This window comes from Balaenoptera acutorostrata, chromosome 7, assembly GCF_949987535.1.
Source record: "Balaenoptera acutorostrata chromosome 7, mBalAcu1.1, whole genome shotgun sequence".
Taxonomy (NCBI): Eukaryota; Metazoa; Chordata; class Mammalia; order Artiodactyla; family Balaenopteridae; genus Balaenoptera; species Balaenoptera acutorostrata.
Window position 1 is genome coordinate 103,279,695 of NC_080070.1, and position 22,259 is coordinate 103,301,953.

General features: G+C 39.9%; 1 gene segment (V, D, J or C); it reads right to left on the reverse strand.

The window, feature by feature from the left end:
* The window catches only part of LOC103015899 (T-cell receptor gamma chain C region C10.5-like), a 35,270-nt gene that overhangs the window by 9,396 nt on the left and 3,615 nt on the right, over positions 1-22,259 (reverse strand). The window contains 2 exon segments of the C gene segment in view: positions 6,770-6,820; positions 7,673-7,682. Coding sequence covers positions 6,770-6,820; positions 7,673-7,682 — 61 coding nt within the window.

Below are 22,259 nucleotides of genomic sequence, written 5' to 3' on the forward strand. Positions count from 1 at the left end.
AGGGTTCTATTCCTGGTTCTTTTTGCTCTTAACAAGTTCTGTGTCTGAGCTAATCAGGTAAACTAAAGCCTTTATTTATTTGAAAACAATGATGTTAATGTAAATCAATTCAACATCCCTACCAGTGCTGAAGTGAGGCCAAAATAAAACAAGATCTGAAAAGCAATTTGATTAAAAGTGCTACAGAAATGAGATTATAATAATTATTATTATCATTATCATTTTATTAGGAATTTGTAATGATTGTGTGGTCCAATATGACATTTTAATCTCATGGGACCAAGTCATGCCCTCACCGCTAGAAATTCAGTATCTGGGGGTTGCAATTGGATCTGTGGCAAACAAGCAGGAAGACTGATTCCCTGGTTTGCTGTGCTCTGATATATCTGGAATTTTCAAAGCCTTCATCATAGGAAATGTGCCTTTTACACACCCAATTAATAGGCAATCATCTATCTTGTCTTATCCCCTGCATATCTATGGTTAAGAAAATCAAAGGGAACATTGGTTAAATATATGTAATCAGTATATGGGACTACTTAACTTGTGTTGTCCAAAACAAATGGCTTTTCCCCAATCAACAGCATAATCTATTGGCATCCGAAGTTTTACCAGAAATTTCAGCCTCAGTCTGACTTCTCTCCAGCTCAAGCTCAGAGTTCAGCTTGCAACTCCTGGCAGTGGACCTTCAAGGCAGGATGACTAGAGAAATGGCAGGATGCCTGGTCCTCAAATCCTATTATTGTCACCTTGGATCACGAAAACTTGCCTGACGTTATCTGCTGAGGGTCACCATCCAAATGACATTAAATGTTATGGTACCGTATCATCAATGCACTGGGAGTATAAACTGGGTTGGCTTAAAGACCATTTCTTCCATTTTTTTTTTAAATTTATTTATTTATTTATTTGTGGATGTGTTGGGTCTTAGTTTCTGTGCAAGGGCTTTCTCCAGTTGTGGCAAGCGGGGGCCACTCTTCATCGCGGTGCGCGGGCCTCTCACTGTCGCGGTCTCTCCCGTTGCGGAGCACAGGCTCCAGACGCGCAGGCTCAGTAGTTGTGGCACACGGGCCTAGCCGCTCCGCGGCATGTGGGATCTTCCCGGACCGGGGCACGAACCCGTGTCCCCTGCATTGGCAGGCGGATTTCTAACCACTGCGCCACCAGGGAAGCCCTCCATTTCTTCCATTTTATGGAATGGATATTGAAGTCAATGTCCATGCTTTACATCACTTTCCTCCTTCAAAACTCCTGCATTGAAGTCTTTTTCTAATTTTATGGTGGGAAAACATATCATATTTGAAAATTTGGTGTGCTTCATTTTATCAGTTAACAAAGGGTATGTATTCGACTATTTTCCCCTACCTTCTTTTTTCTTTTTTTGTTCACTTCTTTTTACTGAGATATAACTGATACGTAACTCTCCTACCTTTGAGCATAAAATCTTACCCTGTGCTTCTTGCTAGATTATCAGACGCCTTTTCCCTTCTGCTTCCCTTAGTGCCTTTGATCTTCTATTCTTATTTCATGCTCTGCCTCTCTATATGTTTGCTCTGTTATGTCTTCTCAAATAGATTTTGCAAACAAGCAGTTTAAATAAGTGACAAATAGTTTGTGCATTATAGTTTGCTTGTTTTTCTGCCCTAGGGGTTCATAATTAGTAAGATCTAGCTCCAGTATGACATGAGGCATGGTAAAATATGTTTACAAATCCTAGTTCTGTGATATAGAAGCAAAACATGCAGGATTCAAACAGACCGAGGGTGCCAGAACACAAGGTGAGGCTTTCTTTCTCAAAATTATCCCTCACAAAACAAGGGGCTGCCTATGTATCAGTGCCTGTGCAACCGTTCATATTAAAAGATACTCTTCTAATACCCTGCTCTGGTCAAAAAGTACTACCTGGACAAGATATCAACCTGAAAGGAATTCAGTTAAAGCTGGTTTGGGAGTATTAATATTACCTGGTAAAAATTATTTGGGATTGAAGTCTCTACAGTTTGTGCTTACCTGGCACATGTATAGAATAATAGAATAAATTTTACAAATGCTTTCCTTCTATTTTATAAGTGGGTAATTATTTCTTTGAATGAAATACCCACTGGCATCATCGTATGGGGATCACAAAGCAAACGGACCCTGAGATGACTTAGAAAGTTGCTCTAAGGTAGATGTTTTAGGTGCTTGTTTAGGGTCTGAACAAAATTTTTAATGAAATGTGTGGGCAAAAAGCAATATTTCTCAACTGGTTTTGTATTGACATAATTTTTAACTTTCAGGTGAAATCCAAATAAATTAAATACTACAATTGAATATTTGACTTTTGTCTATATCTCTATAAGCCTGTATGTTCAAGTTGCAAAAAAATAATAATATTTAAAAAAAACACTTTTTTTACTTCCAGATATTTCTACTGCAAGATGAGAGAGCACCTTATATTCAGGCTAATAATATTTGAGATAATGCTTATTACATTTTACCACTTTTAGAAGCAGGTAACAATTGGTCATAGAAACTGAGAGAATTTTTAAGTACCGACCATTTGTTCTAAAATGACCTAAGACTAGATGGTAATTAATACATTTAGCTGTACTCCTGATTTCATAAAGAATTCCAATGAGTAAATGAGTAATAATTTAAATTCTGGAGAAGGAATTGATCTTTTTATCATAGACCATGTCCCAACATTTGTGGTAGGTAATTTTCATTTTTAATTTTGTTTAATCCTCACAACATCTACTCGAGATGGTTGTTGCACAGATGGAATAAGTGAGTAGAAATATATCAAACTGTTAACAGTGATGTGTCTATAAAAATTTTTAATTTTTCTTTATTTTTGTATTTTTCAATTTTTTCCCACAATGGGCATGCATTATTTGCACAATTTTTTAAAGCACTAACCAGTGGATCAAATTTTATTTGCTAAAGGATCATCATACAGAAAGTGACAGATCCAGAATCAAAGTCCATATTTTTCCCTGCACCACACACTACTAAAAATGATTTTTCAGGACACTTATGAGTTATATCTGGGTCACCTTTATTTAATTTGATTGCTATAATTTACATTGAATAGAGTCAGTTAAAAAAGAGGGACCGGTATGTTGCTTTTCAATTTACAGATTCATTTGTTCATATGATCACAACCACTAAAGAGATCAAAATATATAATTCTTTCATTTTTTTCAATGCTTTACCAACTTTGTGAAAATTTTTAAAAACTTTCATTTCCATGGATCTCATAGGGTAGGAACATCCTTGAGAGACGTTCCCCCCTCATCCAGGCAAAATTTCACCTTTAAGGCAAATGAGGAGGGAACAAATTTACTGGATTGAATTTAGAAAAAAAAAAAAAAATCCACCTTAAGACATGCTTGAATATGGTTGCAAAGTTAAATATCTTGCTACTTGATACTAATCATTCTCTAACTAAATGACAAGTTGAACAATATTAGTCCAATTTTTCCATCAGTTATTTCTGGAACCAAATTAAAAAACCAACTAAGAGTCTTCGAAATTTTCCAAGACCCAATGAACCTAATGTATCCACCACTGAGGGACTCACACTTGGTCTAACTGCCTAACTCTTGTCAATGTCCTCTGTACTCGGTTAAGCAGAGAAGGAACCAGGCAGACTCCAAGGACCTGGATGTAGTCACCGACCTCTCCAGAGACCCCACCCTGATTCGTGACCAAACAGGGATCAAATCCAAGAATTCTGGGCCAACACCAGCACTGCAGCATGCAGTGCCTGTATTGCTTGCCTCGCTCCCCTACCTTACTACAGAATTTAAAGAATATTTACCTGTAACAATGAGTTGTGTTCCAGAACCAAACACTTTGACGCTCTTGCCATGTGTTAGCCCACTATCTAAAAAGCCTTTGTAGAAATCTCCCTCTGGGCCTGCTTTAAAATTGTGCCCATATTTTTTCAACATTTGTATAAATACATAAAAAATTGGCCCTGCTAACAATAAACAAAGATGGAACTCAAGCAAAAGCACATTAGGTACAAACGTGGTCAAGAATTGAAAAATTGAACCTGCTCTTATTGGGCAGCTTGGGTTATGTCTGTTTCCATCTCACCTCACATACACTGGAGAGTATGATTCCATCTTTTCTCACCATTTTGCCTAAATCTTCTAGATATCCTCCCTTAGAGGGTTTTCATGTATAAAATCAGTTCATGCTTAGTTAATGTTTCTTTAATTTCCAAAATTGAACTAGGAATAATGTATTTGATTATTTAATAAATGTATATTCATTACTTTTTATAGGTATTTTGTGATATATATGTATTGAGAGGTAGGTATCTGGGTTAATTCTAAAGTAACTTCTTTCCAGAATCCAATCCTCATTTAGTAGACCAGATGAGTTGCTGCAGGGTGTGAATTTTTAATGATGACCTCTTAAGCTATTCATTGCTGGAAGACTGCTCCTTTCTACCTGAAAATAACCTTATGGTTTCAAGGCCATTGAAATAAAATTCTCCGCTGCTTATCAGAGAATCCTATTCAGTTTGGTATTTCTCAAGCATTTGGTATCACCTTTTCTGCACTATTTTTTAAAATTTTTATTTAATATTGGAGTATAATTGATTAACAATGTTGTGTTAGTTTCAGGTGTACAGCAAAGTGATTCAGTTATACATATACATGTATCTATTCTTTTTCAAATTCTTTTCCCATTTAGGTTGTTACAGAATATTGAGCAGAGTAGGTCCTTGTTGGTTATCTATTTTAAATATAATAGTGTGTATTTGGTATTTTTCGCTCCCACCATGTCTGGAAAAGCAGCTCTAAGTTATGCAATTTAGTATAAATGCTATAATTCTTTTACCAGATTCAATATTTTTAGCAAATTTGATGCCAGTACAGAAGGAAAATTGAGTGAAATGGTGTCAAAATGAATTGCCATTCTATAAAGATACTCTAAGCATCATATTTTGAGTATTTAATAATTGGATATTCAGTATGACTTACATGATCTTTTCTGGGAGGAGCAAGGTCATTTCGGTGCCATGATTAGAAGCGGGAGCATTATTTTCACACGTGAGTATTAATACAAATTATGAACTATTACTAATTAGGTAGTCAATTACAAAATCCTTTTAAAAGGTCAGAATACAAAAGATTAAATATTCAGAATATAAAAACATGACGTTTAATATCACATGATGGTCCAGACCCCGCACTTTGGAATCGACAAGTCGCTATTGGATCCCAAATTTTGCCACAGTAACTAGTCATGTGCCTGTAGGCAAGTAACTGAACTTCTCTAAACCTCAGTTTCCTTATCTATGAAATGGGAAGAAGAGGATTCCTGTTGAGGAAGGAGATAAGGCATTGAAACTAATTATCTTGGTGTCTGGTCCTCAGTAAATAGTAGGTGATATTATTATTCTCTTTAATGGGATGGTTGTGGCCATTTCATCAAAATCTTCCAGTAAACTAAGTATATGGATTTTATAGCTATTACATCAATTAAGAAAGGAAACAAGCCCATCAATGCAAGACCTCCCACCTCTCTGGCAGCCATGGGCCAAAGAATATGGGGCCCAATCAAGCCAGAATCTAGAAGGCTTTTCCACTAGACTGGAAGCTGTTTGAGCGTTGGGACCTGTCCTATCTGTGTCTTGTTCACCCTTTTATCTCCAGCATCCAGCACAGAAAGTGTCCTCAATAAATGTTTGCTGAGAGAAGGAGCAAATGAGAATATACAACCATGCAGACTCTTTTCATGGACTTTGGAGCTGAGATGGCTCACTGAGCTCACAAATCCCCTGAAACTGGTCCATATCCAGGCAATGTAACAAGAGTTGTAACTGCATGAATTTCAGCTGATCTCAGCCTATCTCTGAGAAGCTAGAGTAACAAGAAGTGGGATTTATCGATGTTCTATAGTCATTTACTATAAGAATTTTTTTGCACTTCTGTTAAGGATGAGATGAAAACCAAAAATGTCATTTTTTTCAGGTAATTGGGAGACAGGAGCAATGTGTTTATCTCAAACTATAGAGACGAGGTAAATATTGTTTCTCATTTAAAAGCCCATCCATAGCATTTCCCTGGTGGCTCAGTGGTTAAGAATCCGCCTGCCAATGTAAGGGACTCGGGTTTGATCCCTGGCCCGGGAAGATCCCACATACCACAGAGCAACTAAGCCCGTGTGCCAGAGCTACTGAGCCCGCATGCCACAGTTACTGAGCCCATGTGCCACAACTACTGAAGCTTGCGTGCCTAGAGCCCGTGCTCCACAACAAGAGAAGCCACCACAATGAGTAGCTTGCGCACCACAACGAAGAGTAGCCCCTGCTCGCTGCAACTAGAGAAAGCCCGCGCGCAGCAACGAAGACCCAACACAGCCAAAAATAAAGACACAAAGAAAAAATAAAAATTTTTTTAAAATATATTTTTAAAAAAGCCCATCTATAAGAAAAGCATTTTGAACCAATAACTTACAGCAACGGATTACAGACATGGTCCTCAAAATACTTTAATTTCTACCCTGAGTCTATTCTGTTTTGGATAAAAAGTTGAATTTCTAAAGGTAGAATTTCAACTGCTAACGAGCAGGGAAAAGAATAAGCCATTTACAAGAGAGTTTTGTTTCCATATACAGTGACCAGTAGCTGCAAAATTGCTCTTCAGATGCTGAGGACAAGCATGTGGCAGCCAGATAAGGGGGAATCCTAAATTGTTGGGGTTTTTTTCTAAAAAGCAACTATGAATTTTTCACTATTAAGTTAAAATAGAAAAAAGTTACTTACCAGGGAGAGTTACTACGAGCTTAGTTCCTTCTCCAAATATCTTGATCCAATCTGACGTATCACAATGGTTAGAGCGCCTACAAAATTTTCAGCCTTCTCCTAGCTTCATGACATGACCAGCAGTTAAAAAACTTTGTAGAGTCAATTTGATCTTCCGGTTCTTTCGAACGTTCCTGAATGTAGGTTTCATGGCATCTGATATTTTGTAGCTTTTCCTCAAATCAATTGACCCAAATGTCTGTTTTCCTCCGAGTCATAAACTTTAAAAAGCACTGATAGAAAATGAAAAGGATAAAAGCAGGAAAAGAAGAGTTCAGCACCAACTGGTCAACCAACTGCTTTTCTAAATTACCAGGAAAAGTATTCAGAGAATTAAGGCTTTTTTTATTTCCAGGTGTTTGGTTGTGTTGAAACTGCTGAGTTTGCATCAAAGAAAGTCTCTTTTGTTCTCACAAACACCAGGGCTGCTCCACTAGTGATTAGGGAATGTATTTCTGAAAGGAGGAAACGCTTCAGTAACTGAAAATGCAAATATGCCAACACAGATATACTGAGCAATGTGAACAAAGTTCTTCTTTTCTCCTAAACCGCTTTTACCATTGGGCCACATGATTTTTAAAACGGCAGTGTCAAATGAGAAAATGAGCCCTGTGATGACTTATTATTTTTCGTGGGATGAAAGAAGAAATTTGTAGCATTCTGTCTCTTTGAAATAATAGATTCCTTATTTAAACTAAACCTTAAAAACCAAGTCTAGTTCTCTGATAAGCTGAAAGATGCCATCTTGGGATGCCGTTCTGTAATGTTATATCACTCAACGTGGATCAGGGGAAAAGAAATTGCCAGAAGCAGCTGAGTGCTCCTCTGAATACAGATGAGCTGCCCATCTGCCAGGACCCAGACAGGACAGGCCCTGAGTATCCCCATGTCCACTCCAGATCCACCTGGTTCCGGCCTAAGTCCTGTGAGCAATCATTGCCTCTGGCCTGAGAACAAAAGTAGGAGGAGGCCACGGTGGGCAACTGTTCATTCACAGCAGCTCAGAAACCCCAACACAATGGGGGAAGACCTGGATGAAAATCATGTTTAGAAAGGTTTTTTTAACTGAAAATTCAAAGGTATTATTACTTGGAGCTGTCAAATACCCTTTGCACCTATAGTAGACATAAATGATGCCCACTCAATTCCTTTCTTTTTTTTTTAAATTTTTAATTTATTTTTATTTTTTTTAACATCTTTATTGAAGTATAATTGCTTTACAATGGTGTGTTAGTTTCTGCTTTATAACAAAGTGAATCAGTTATACATATACATATGTTCCCATATCTCTTCCCTCTTCCATCTCCCTCCCTCCCACCCTCCCTATCCCACCCCTCTAGGTGGTCACAAAGCACCAAGCTGATCTCCCTGTGCTATGCGGCTGCTTCCCACTAGCTATCTATTTTACATTTGGTAGTGTATATATGTCCATGACACTCTCTCACCCTGTCACATCTCACCCCTCCCCCTCCCCATATCCTCAAGTCCATTCTTTAGTAGGTCTGTGTCTTTATTCCCATCTTGCCACTAGGTTCTTCATGACCTTTTTTTTTTTTTCCTTAGATTCCATATATATGTGTTAGCATACTGTATTTGTTTTTCTCTTTCTGACTTACTTCACTCTGTATGACAGACTCTAACTCCATCCACCTCATTACAAATACCTCCATTTCATTTCTTTTTATGGCTGAGTAATATTCCATTGTATATATGTGCCACATCTTCTTTATCCATTCATCCGATGATGGACACTTAGGTTGCTTCCATGTCCTGGCTATTGTAAATAGAGCTGCAATGAACATTTTGGTACATGACTCTTTTTGAATTATGGTTTTCTCAGGGTATATGCCCAGTAGTGGGATTGCTGGGTCGTATGGTAGTTCTATTTTTAGTTTTTTAAGGAACCTCCATACTGTTCTCCATAGTGGCTGTATCAATTTACATTCCCACCAACAGTGCAAGAGTGTTCCCTTTTCTCCACACCCTCTCCAGCATTTATTGTTTCTAGATTTTTTGATGATGGCCATTCTGACCGGTGTGAGATGGTACCTCATTGTAGTTTTGATTTGCATTTCTCTAATGATTAATGATGTTGAGCATTCTTTCATGTGTCTGTTGGCCATCTGTATATCTTCTTTGGAGAAATGTCTATTTAGGTCTTCTGCCCATTTTTGGATTGGGTTGTTTGTTTTTTTGTTATTGAGCTGCATGAGCTGCTTGTAAATCTTGGAGATTAATCCTTTGTCAGTTGCTTCATTTGCAAATATTTTCTCCCATTCTGAGGGTTGTCTTTTGGTCTTGTTTATGGTTTCCTTTGCTGTGCAAAAGCTTTTAAGTTTCATTAGGCCCCATTTGTTTATTTGTGTTTTTATTTCCATTTCTCTAGGAGCTGGGTCAAAAAGGATGTTGCTGTGATGTATGTCACAGAGTGTTCTGCCTATGTTTTCCTCTAAGAGTTTGATAGTGTCTGGCTTTACACTTAGGTCTTTAATCCATTTTGAGTTTATTTTTGTGTATGGTGTCAGGGAATGTTCTAATTTCATACTTTTACATGTACCTGTCCAATTTTCCCAGCACCACTTATTGAAGAGGCTGTCTTTTCTCCACTGTATATGCTTGCCTCCTTTATCAAAGATAAGGTGACCATATGTGCATGGGTTTATCTCTGGGCTTTCTATCCTGTTCCATTGATCTATATTTCTGTTTTTGTGCCAGTACCAAACTGTCTTGATTACTGTAGCTTTGTAATATAGTCTGAGGTCAGGGAGCCTGATTCCTCCAGCTCCATTTTTCGTTCTCAAGATTGCTTTGGCTATTCGGGGTCTTTTGTGTTTCCATACAAATTGTGAAATTTTTTGTTCTAGTTCTGTGAAAAATGCCAGTGGTAGTTTGATAGGGATTGCATTGAATCTGTAGATTGCTTTGGGTAGTAGAGTCATTTTCACAATGTTGATTCTTCCAATCCAGGAACATGGTATATCTCTCCATCTATTTGTATCATCTTTAATTTCTTTCATCAGTGTCCTATAATTTTCTGCATACAGGTCTTTTGTCTCCTTAGGTAGGTTTATTCCTAGATATTTTATTCTTTTTGTTGCAATGGTAAATGGGAGTGTTTTCTTAATTTCACTTTCAGATTTTTCGTCATTAGTGTATAGAAATGCAAGAGATTTCTGTGCATTAATTTTGTATCCTGCTACTTTACCAAATTCATTGATTAGCTCTAGTAGTTTTCTGGTGGCAGTTTTAGGATTCTCTATGTATAGTATCATGTCATCTGCAAACAGTGACAGCTTTACTTCTTCTTTTCTGATTTGGATTCCTTTTATTTCTTTGTCTTCTCTGATTGCTGTGGCTAGCACTTCCAAAACTATGTTGAATAATAGTGGTGAGAGTGGGCAACCTTGTCTTGTTCCTGATCTTAGTGGAAATGGTTTCAGTTTTTCACCATTGAGGACAATGTTGGCTGTGGGTTTGTCATATATGGCCTTTATTGTGTTGAGGAAAGTTCCCTCTATGCCTACTTTCTGCAGGGCTTTTATCATAAATGGGTGTTGAATTTTTTCGAAAGCTTTCTCTGCATCTATTGAGATGATCATATGGTTTTTCTCCTTCAATTTGTTAATATGATGTATCACGTTGATTGATTTGCATATATTGAAGAATCCTTGCATTCCTGGAATAAACCCCACTTGATCATGGTGTATAATCCTTTTAATGTGCTGTTGGATTCTGTTTGCTAGTATTTTGTTGAGGATTTTTGCATCTATGTTCATCAGTGATATTGGCCTGTAGTTTTCTTTCTTTGTGACATCTTTGTCTGGTTTTGGTATCAGGGTGATGGTGGCCTCATAGAATGAGTTGGGGAGTGTTCCTCCCTCTGCAATATTTTGGAAGAGTTTGAGAAGGATAGGTGTTAGCTCTTCTCTAAATGTTTGATAGAATTCACCTGTGAAGCCATCTGGTCCTGGGCTTTTGTTTGTTTGAAGATTTTTAATCACAGTTGCAATTTCAGTGCTTGTGATTGGTCTGTTCATATTTTCTATTTCTTCCTGGTTCAGTCTCGGTAGGTTGTGCATTTCTAAGAATCTGTCCATTTCTTCCAGGTTGTCCATTTTATTGGCATAGAGTTGCTTGTAGTAATCTCTCATGATCGTTTGTATTTCTGCAGTGTCAGTGGTTACTTCTCCTTTTTCATTTCTAATTCTATTGATTTGAGTCTTCTCTCTTTTTCTCTTGATGAGTCTGGCTAATGGTTTATCAATTTTGTTTATCTTCTCGAAGAACTAGCTTTTAGTTTCATTGATTTTTGCTATTGCTTCCTTCATTTCTTTTTCATTTATTTCTGATCTGATCTTTATGATTTCTTTCCTTCTGCTAGCTTTGGGGTTTTTTTGCTCTTCTTTCTCTAATTGCTTTAGGTGCAAGGTTAGGTTGTTTATTCGAGATGTTTCCTGTTTCTTGATGTAGGCTTGTATTGCTATAAACTTCCCTCTTAGAACTGCTTTTGCTGCATCCCATAGGTTTTGGTTCGTCATGTCTCCATTGTCATTTGTTTCTAGGTATTTTTTGATTTCCCCTTTGATTTCTTCAGTGATCACTTCCTTATTAAGTAGTGTATTGTGTAGCCTCCATGTGTTTGTATTTTGTACAGATCTTTTCCTGTAATTGATATCTAGTCTCATAGCATTGTGGTCGGAAAAGATACTTGATACGATTTCAATTTTCTTAAATTTACCAAGGCTTGATTTGTGACCCAAGATATGATCTATCCTGGAGAATGTTCCATGAGCACTTGAGAAAAATGTGTATTCTGTTGTTTTGGGGTGGAATGTCCTATAAATATCAATTAAGTCCATCTTGTTTAATGTATCATTTAAAGCTTGTGTTTCCTTATTTATTTTCATTTTGGATGATCTGTCCATTGGTGAAAGTGGGGTGTTAAAGTCCCCTACTATGATTGTGTTGCTGTCGATTTCCCCTTTTATGGCTGCTAGTATTTGCCTTATGTATTGAGGTGCTCCTATGTTGGGTGCATAAATATTTACAATTGTTATACCTTCCTCTTGGATCGATCCCTTGATCATTATATAGTGTCCTTCTTTGTCTCTTGTAATAGTCTTTATTTTAAAGTCTATTTTGTCTGATATGAGAATGCTACTCCAGCTTTCTTTTGATTTCCATTTGCATGGACTATCTTTTTCCATCCCCTCACTTTCAGTCTGTATGTGTCTCTAGGTCTGAAGTGGGTCTCTTGTAGACAGCATATATATGGGTCTTGTTTTTATATCCATTCAGCCAGTCTGTGTCTTTTGGTGGGAGCATTTAATCCATTTACATTTAAGGTAATTATCAATATGTATGTCCCTATTCCCATTTTCTTAAATATTTTGTGTTTGATATTGTAGGTATTTTCCTTCTGTTGTGTTTCTTGCCTAGAGAAGTTCCTTTAGCATTTGTTGTAAAGCTGGTTTGGTGGTGCTGAACTCTCTCAGCTTTTGCTTGTCTGTAAACGTTTTAATTTCTCCATCAAATCTGAATGAGATCCTTGCTGGGTAGAGTAACCTTGGTTGTAGGTTTTTCTCCTTCATGACTTTAAGTATATCCTGCCACTCCCTTCTGGCTTGCAGAGTTTCTGCTGAAAGATCAGCTGTTAACCATATGGGGATTCCCTTGTGTGTTATTTGTTGTTTTTCCCTTGCTGCTTTTAATATGCTTTCTTTATATTTAATTTTTGATAGTTTGAATAATATGTGTCTTGGCATGTTTCTCCTTGGGTTTATCCTGTATGGGACTCTCTGTGCTTCCAGGACTTGATTAACTATTTCCTTTCCCATATTAGGGAAGTTTTCAACTATAATCTCTTCAAATATTTTCTCAGTCCCTTTCTTTTTCTCTTCTTCTTCTGGGACCCCTATAATTCGAATGTTGGTGTGTTTAATGTTGTCCCAGAGGTCTCTGAGACTGTCCTCAGTTCTTTTCATTCTTTTTTCTTTATTCTGCTCTGCAGTAGTTATTTCCACTATTTTATCTTCCAGGTCACTTATCCGTTCTTCTGCCTCAGTTATTCTGCTATTGATCCCGTCTAGAGTATTTTTAATTTCATTTATTGTGTTTTTCATCACTGCTTGGTTCCTCTTTAGTTCTTCTACATCCTTGTTAAATGTTTCTTGCATTTTGTCTATTCTATTTCCAAGATTTTGGATCATCTTTACTATCATTATTCTGAATTCTTTTTCAGGTAGCCTATTTCCTCTTCATTTGTTAGGTCTGGTGTGTTTTGACCCTGCTCCTTCACCTGCTGTGTGTTTTTTTGTCTTCTCATTTTGCTTATCTTACTGTGTTTGGGGTCTCCTTTTCACAGGCTGCAGGTTCGTAGTTCCCGTTGTTTTTGGTATCTGTCCCCAGTGGCTAAGGTTGGTTCAGTGGGTTGTGTAGGCTTCCTGGTGGAGGGGACTAGTGCCTGTGTTCTTGCAGATGAGGTTGGATCTTGTCTTTCTGGTGGGCACGTCCACGTCTGGTGGTGTGTTTTGGGGTGTCTGTGGCCTTATTATGATTTTAGGCAGCCTCTCTGCTAATGGATGGGGCTGTGTTCCTGTCTTGCTAGTTGTTTGGCATAGGGTGTCCAGCACTGTAGCTTGCTGGTCGTTGAGTGAAGCTGGGTCTTGATGTTGAGATGGAGATCTCTGAGAGATTTTTGCCGTTTGGTATTACGTGGAGCTGGGAGGTCTCTTGTGGACCAGTGTCCTGAAGTTGGCTCTCCCACCTCAGAGGCACAGCCCTGATGCCTGGCTGGAGCACCAAGAGCCTTTCATCCACACGGCTCAGAATAAAAGGGAGAAAAAAATAGAAAGAAAGAAAGAAAGAGGATAAAATAAAATAAAATAAAGCTATTATAATAAAAAAAAGAAAAAAATTATTAAGAATAAATGTATTCAGAAAAAAATTTTTTTTAATTTTTAAAAATAGATTTATTAATTTTTTATAATAAAAAATAAGAAAAAATTATTAAGAAAATAAGTATTAAGAAAAAAACTTTTTAATTTTTTAAAATAAAAAATATGAGGGCTTCCCTGGTGGCGCAGTGGTTGAGAATCTGCCTGCTAATGCAGGGGACACGGGTTCGAGCCCTGGTCTGGGAAGATCCCACATGCCACGGAGCAGCTGGGCCCGTGAGCCACAATTGCTGAGCCTGCGCGTCTGGAGCCTGTGCCCCGCGACGGGAGGGGCCGCGATAGAGAAAGGCCTGCGCACCGCGATGAAGAGCGGTCCCCGCACCGCGATGAAGAGCGGTCCCCGCACCGCGATGAAGAGTGGCCCCCGCTTGCCGCAACTGGAGAAAGCCCTCGCACGAACCGAAGACCCAACACAGACAAAAATAAATAAATAAATAAATAAGAAAATCCTTTAAAAAAAAAATATGAAAAAACTTATTAAAATTTTTTTTAATTTCTAAAAAGTAGAAAATAAGGAAAAAATTATTAAGAAAACATTTATTAGGAAAAAAAATTTTTTTAAGTAAAAACAAACAAACAAAAAAAAAACGGACGGGCCTAACCCTAGGACTAATGGTGAAAGCAAAGCTATACAGACAAAATCTTACCCAGAAGCATACACATATACACTCAGAAAAAAAGGAAAAGGGTAAAAATTAATATATCCTGCTCCCAAAGTCCACCTCTTGAATTTGGGATGATTCGTTGTCTAGTCAGGGATTCCACAGATGCAGGTACATCAAGTTGATTGTGGAGATTTAATCTGCTGCTCCTGAGGCTGCTGGGAGAGATTTCCCTTTCTCTTCTTTGTTCGCACAGCTCCCGGGGTTCAGCTTTGGATTTGGACCCGCCTCTGCGTGTAGGTCGCCTGAGGGCGTCTGTTCTTTGCTCAGACAGGACGGGGTTAAAGGAGCCGCTGCTTCGGGGGCTCTGGCTCACTCAGGCCGGGGGGAGGGAGCGGTACGGAGGAGGCGGGGCGAGCCTGTGGCGGGAGAGGCCGGCGTGACGTTGCAGCAGCCTGAGGCGCGCCATGCGTTCTCCCGGGGAGGTTGTCCCTGGATAGCGGGACCCTGGCAGTGGCGGGCTGCACAGGCTCCCGGGAGGGGTGGTGTGGAGAGTGACCTGTGCTCACACACAGGCTTCTTGGTGGCGGCAGCAGCGGCCTTAGCGTCTCATGCCTGTCTCTGGGCTCCGGGCTGGTAGCCACGGCTCGCGCCCGTCTCTGGAGCTCCTTTAAGCGGTGCTCTGAATCCCCTCTCCTCGCGCACCAGGAAACAAAGAGGTAAGAAAAAGTCTCTTGCCTCTTCGGCAGCTGCAGACCTTTTCCCGGACTCCCTCCCGGCTAGCTGTGGCGCATTAACCCCTTCAGGCTGTGTTCACGCCGCCAAACCCGCAGCCCAAGCCTCAGCTCCCAGCCCCGCCCGCCCCGGCGGCTAAGCAGACAAGCCTCTCGGGCTGGTGAGTGCTGCTCGGCGCTGAGCCTTTGTGCGGGAATCTCTCCGCTTTGCCCTCCACACCCCTGTGGCTGCGCTCTCCTCCGTGGCTCCGAAGCTTCCCCCCTCCGCCCCCCGCAGTCTCCGCCTGCGAAGGGGCTTCTAGTGCGTGGAAACCTTTCCTCCTTCACGGCTCCCTCCCACTGGTGCAGGCCCCGACCCTATTCTTTTGTCTCTGTTATTTCTTTTTTCTTTTGCCCTACCCAGGTACGTGGGGATTTTCTTGCCTTTTGGGAGGTCTGACGTCTTCTGCCAGCGTTCAGTGGGTGTTCTGTAGGAGCAGTTCCACGTGTAGGTGTATTTCTACTGTATCTGTGGGAAGGAAGGTGATCTCCGCGTCTTACTCTTCCGCCATCTTGCCCCCCCTCTCCAATTCCTTTCTGATAGCTTTTCCTTTGTTTTAACTTATTCCAAGAAAATGAGCAGAGTTATAAGGTATTTTAGGAGTTGTCTATATTTCAAGATCCATGAAGGTAGTAAAATACAAAAGAGTAAGTAAAGAGTTACAAAATCCTTTATTAAATTACAAAAACTATATGAAGAGTATAATATTTTACTAAAGGGCATAAAATAAAACCTGAATAAACACATATATACCATATTTGTAAAGGAAAAACTCAAGATCATAAAGATGCTAACCTTTCCTAAAAGCATGTATATAAATTGACCTCAATTCCAACCAGAATTATGATAACATTTTATTTTTTGTTCTTTGTTGTAAAATGTAGGGGTGGACTAGGTAAGTTGATTTTAAATTCTAATGAGAAGAATAAATATGAGATAATTGAAAAATATTTTTAAAAACAATGGTGAAGAGACATTTAGCATAGTAGGTTTTATCACTTATTGCAAAGCTACTGACATAGTAGGATAAAGGTGTAAGAATAGTGAAACTTATGTAACACAGAAATCCTCCAGAAGATGATCCAAGTGTATGCTGATATTAAAATGTGATCTGGTATTTTTTATTTATTTATTTATTTTATTTTATTTATTGTTGTTGGCTGCGTTGGGTCTTCGTTGTTGCCCACAGGCTTTTCTCTGATTGTGGCGAGCAGGGGCTACTCTTCGTTGCGGTACGCGAGCTTCTCATTGCGGTGGCTTCTCTTGTTGCGGAGCACAGGCTCTAGGCACATGGGCTTCAGTAGTTGTGGCTTGGGGGCTCTAGAGCACAGGCTCAGTAGTTGTGGTGCATGGGCTTAGTTGCTCCGCGGCATGTGGGATCTTCCCGGACCAGGGCCTGAACCCGTGTCCCCTGCATTGGCAGGCGGATTCCCAACCACTGCGCCACCAGGGAAGCCCCAGTGATCTGGTATTTTTTAATAATAGGGAAATAATAGATTATTTTAAAACAAGCTTTGGACTATTGATTACCCTGTTGGAAAAAGCAAAAATAGCTCTCTACCTCATACCATATAAATTGGGTTCCAAGTAGATAAATATCTAAGTGAAAAAGAATCTAGAGATGTGAGCTGGAAAGAAGTAGGGGACTAATTGGGTCTGTTGTGTAGGGGAGCTTGGAAAGGGAAGAGGATTAGGAGGCACCTTTACTTAATACTTAATGTTTCAGAAGGAGAAAGTTGGAGAATGTTTACTTTTTTCCAGTATTTTCAAATAAACATTTTTTTGAAAAGAATAAGTGGTGGTGACTTACTGAAGGTTTTAATGACATGATCAGAAGGTAATGTAAGAGCAGAAAGGTGGGTTGGTCAGGGGAGCAACGCCGGTGAAGCAGACATGTTTCAGAGACAGTCGCCATGAGCCACTGAGAGGCGTCTGAGGACCCAGCTTATTGCAGTGACAGTGGGGATGGATGGAAGGGCAGGTGCAATAAATATTAACAGGTTTATCAGAGCTTCTAAAGAATTCAAATGGGAGAAATCAAATTACCATTAAGGAGGTTGAAAGTGAAGAAAAAGACGTTTTAAAACCAGAAAGATCAGGTTCCAATTCTAGCTCCTCTGCTCCTGGTGATGTGTCCTTGGGCACATCTCAGAGTGTCGGTTTCCTCATCTTTAAAAGGGAGGCGATAATATCTGTTGCTCAGGACTTTTGTAAAGTTCACATGAGATAACGTATCTAGAAGAGATGATGCAAAAGTTCAGGAACAGAGAATTCATTTTCTTGGAAAGAATGGAAAAATCTTAGTGTTGTGTACAAAAATCACTTTGCTCGTAATCCTGCTTTATGTAACACATGCACACACACACCCCTCACTCACCACATTCTAAGGTGACCAACAAAGGCAACTTAAATTCTTCAGTATGAGGAATGAATACAGAAATAACAAGCAAGTCAAGTGAAGTAAAGCACAAGTTTCAAAAGGATTCCTTGAAGTTTTGCATTGCTTTTTCAGGTGTCATGATGACTTCATAGTTGACCAAATTCAACCAAACTTGGCAGATCATCAGAAGTTATGAATCTCATATTATAATTATTGTTAGGATTATGTGATTATTTCTGTGCTGGGCTTGCTGATTACCCTGCATGTGTCAGCTGGAAAATAAGAGTTTCTACACTTGCACCAAGTCAGAGAGAGAGAGGAGTGGGAGTTCTCTGCCTCGGAGCTGAGAGTTTTGGTTTTGGGCTTTGTCTTGACAGCCAATTCTGTTCTCAGACAGCACACCATAGGCTCTGGCCTGGTTTGTGGTTTCCTTTCTACCAGATGAATCCACAGTTCCCAGGGTCTCCTGTCTCCTCCTTTCAGATCTCATATGATGGGAAATACCTAAAGAACTGCCAGGTTTCCTCATTTCTTTTTTCTGAATACCGAAGAAAGCCAAAGATGTGGAAGGTCGAGAAAACACCATCTGTTTTTACCAAGTATTCTTGCATGGTGTTAAATGACACACAGACCTTTGCTGTTTACTGAGATAGGAAAGTTTGGGGGGAAAATAATGCAAATTGTGCAGATTGGGGTGAAGGAATGGAATTGGAATCAATAATTTTATTCTGGCTACTTATTAGAAATCCAAGAAGAGAGGTATTTAGCTGTATTGTAAGGGTATAGATTTTGTTGTTATTGCTGTTCTTCATGTTATTTTCAAGTCTGGCTGGTAAGAACTGCAAAAAGCAGATCAGGACCACCAAACTTGGAACCAAGTGCACGACCATCCAGTTAGGATTGGTCCCAGGTTTCAGACTGAAGAGCAGGAAATTTAGGGCTTGGTTGGGCAGGTCCTTCGGTAAGTGGCAAAGAATTTACAAACATATTCGTGAAGAAAGCAATCCCCATGTTTGATGTGTATGCCAGGAAAATTATTCCAATCATTGAGGATTTCAGAACAGATAGGAAGCTACAGAAATGAAGGGGGACTGGTAATAGGATAATAGGGTAGCCATAGGAAAACAACAGGGAGGTAGACAGAGCTGGGAGTCCATCCCCTGCTGACCTTTATCCCTGCTTAACAGTGTGTCAGTCACACAATTTACCTACAAATCAGACTTAATTGGGTTCTGGGGACATCACTTATGAAGACAAGCCATTCTTGTCACAGTTCCCTTTGAGAGAAATGCTATTGCGCTAAAAAGAGTTCAATGCTAACCACAAGAGAGGCAAGAAAAGGCACTGGACTGAGAATCTGAAATGCAGGTGTGTCCTACCTCTGTGGTTAACTGGCTTTGCAAAAAGCCACTTGCCATCTCTGGGCCCCAGCTTCCTCATCTGAAGTGTGGGCATTGGACTAAATTTGTCCTAAAGGCCCTTCCTTTTCCAACAACTATGAACCCATGATTAAGAGAATTGAAGAGTCTGTCGTGGTTGCCTGAGTGCGAGGGGGGTTGAGAGTTAGTAATAGAGAAGGTTTTCTTCCAAGTCCCTTCTGACTCTGTGACACTGTGAGATCCCAGCAGGCACAGTAGTAGGTGGCTTCATCGGACTTGACAACGTTATTGATTATCAGGTAAATGATTCCATCCTCTTTCTTATCTGTCTCCAAGCTGGAATTAGGTTCATCCAGATTGTAACTGTCAGCTGAGCCATAAAGGATTCGCTTCAGGGGCTCCCCTTCTTTCTCTTGATATCAGTGCACAATGGCATTCTCCAGGGGAACCCCAGACAGTTTGCAACTTATGTTCACTGTTCTGTCTAGTCTTCGGGGAGAGGAGAGTTGATCCTGAGAAATTCTCATGTTGGTGTCTCCATCTGAAAAGCAAGGGGGACAATCAGAGGCACTTAAAAAGGCTGACGCTGGTCACAAAAACAATAGAAAGACAAGAAAGGAGAAAAGTCAACCTACAAACCCAAGCCAAAGATACAAGGAAAATCCACGTGGTTGGCATGGCCAGTGATTAGTAAGAATGGGGTGTGAATCAGGACAGGACAGAGGACGCAGTGGCAGCCCTGGTTCTGTGGAGGCAAGAATACGGGAGGAAGGTTTGCTTTAGAGCCAATGAAAGTCTTTCACAGTAAGATGTGTCGCAGTGTGATTTTGATCATCTTCCTGGTATAAAGGAGCTTTCAGACTCCTGACAAGCTCATCAAAAAACATTTATGTTATAATCATTTGATGTTAACATCACCTTGGGAGAAATAGTCTCCTACTTTTCCTTTACGTGTTGCTTCAAACACACTTATCCTTGGGCTCGTTTTCACTCTGTGAGTTATAGATTTTTTGTATGGCTTTCATGAGAATTAGAAGGATATTATCATTACTGTAGAGAGTAATACATGAATAACGATCCCACAACCTTATACAGAAGGCTGTATATTATATAGATCATTAGTTTGAAGAAAGCTCACAAAGTTGGGTAAATACTAACAATTACTGTAGTTATTGCTTAGGATACTACGATGTTATTATATGACATTTCTTCATTTTGCTGTGAATGAAGAAAAGTGTTGAAGGAAACAAAATCCCCTTGGTTCGTTACCCTGCAATTTTTCCTATTCACCATTCTTAGTTTGTCAGCATTAAAGCTATGCTTTCCTGTGGTTTGGAGGACAGTGTAAGATGTGATTTTTAAAGGGTCCTCAGCTCCTATTTTAGCTGTGATGGCTCAGTGAAGTGGTTTAGTCGTAGCTGGAAAGGACACTGTGATTTGTTGAACACCGTGCTGAAACGTTCATATGTGAACCTCATTCAGTCTTCAGCAACCTGTGCAGTTGTTAGCACCATGCCCACTTAAAATTGGGAAAACATGGACCTAGAGATTGTCATACTGAGTGAAGTAAGTCAGACACTGAAAGACAAATATCATATGATATCTCTTATATGTGGAATCTAAAAAAAGGTATAAATGAACTTAGTTACAAAACAGAAGTAGAGTCACAGATGTAGAAAACAAACTTATGGTTACCACAGCATAAGCGGGGGTGTGGTGCAGGGAAGGGATAAATTGGGAGATGGGGACTGACATATACACACTACTATGTATAAAATAGATAAACAAGAACCTACTGTATGGCACAGGGAACTCTACTCAATACTCTATAATGATTTATATGGAAAAGAATCTTAAAAAGAGTGTGTGTATATAACTGATTCACTTGCTGTACACCTGAAACTAACAAAACACTGTAAATCAACTATACCTCAAAGGAAATTTTTTAAAAAATAAATAAAAGAAAATAAAATTGGGAAAACAGAAATAAACAATTCAGTAACTCTCCTATATCACCCTGTCAGTGAGTGGGTAGGCAGGAGTTAGAAACCCAGTCCCATGTCACTAAAAAGGACTTGTATCTTCCATCATTCATTCATTCATTCATTCATTCTTCTTTCCAAGCCAACACATCATGTTCAGCACTGGATTATGGCTTCCTTCCCAGGAGGCTCCCATAGATGGTGAAGCGGAGACAATTTGGGGCACTTACAAACTGTACCAAGACCCCAGAGGTGAGGATGGAGGATAAAGTGACCTAGCTGAAAGAAGCCTCACGGATCAGGTCCTTGGGCTACTTGCTCAGACACTGCTCAGGACACATGGGCAGCAGAAAAGTCCTTTATGGGAGGCAGAAAGGAGGAGGGGTGTGTGTTTGCACAGGTGTGATGGCGGGGGAGGGTTTTTGTTCAATGACAGCGGCGCCCTTGCGCACCGTGTATCCCAGCAGGCGCAGTAGTACAGTGCCGCATCCTCCTCGGTTGCTCCATGTATCCTGAGGCTCAGCAGTGAATTACTTGGCCATTTCCTTGCTTCGTATCTTTCCTCACCAATCCCTTGTTCGTGAACAACATTTTCATTGGAGGAAATATACAGAATTCGGTTTAGAGGCTGCTCTGGCTTCTGTCGGTACCAGTGGATGTATACACTCTTCTTTAACATATCTGTTTTTATGTGGCATTCAAGAGATGCCGTATTTCCTTTTTTCTTGGTAATGGATGTTATGCGTTGTATTATTTGAATATCTCCACTTGTGTCTGAAAGAAAAACAAGAGGAAAAATTAGCGAAGTTTTTATGTTCATTAACATAGTCTACATGTGTTCTCTCCTCATGAAAAGCCTGGGGACTGATGTTTACATTTTCTTCCCAAAGAATTCAAGGTGATGATGGAATTTGTCAGCTTAGCTTGAATGACCACGTGACGAGTGTCCACCTGAAAGGGGTGATGGGACTGTCCGTGATCTATCCCCTCCCTTGGGTAAAGCCACTCACATGTCCAGAGGGAGGCCACCACCAAGACCTGGGGCAGGAGCAGCATGCTGCCAGCTCCAGTCAGGAGAGGTAATTGAATAGTGGGAAGATTGCAGAGCAAACCGGAGGACTGATTTACTAAGAGGAAGTGGTGCTCGGAACACACAGCTAAGACCCATAGACTGCAGAGAAAGGAGCTCGTGGTAATGCTCAAAACATCCTGCGGAAATAGGTCTGCTAATTCATCAGCAGATTCCTCTCATTACTGTGTGATTTTCACCAACCAGTGATGTTAGTGTTAAGGACCCATTTTCTTGTTAAAGGACTAAAGTCCTTTATTGGTCTAACAGAGGGAGGGAGAGGGAAAAGGAGGGAGAAAGAGGCCTAAG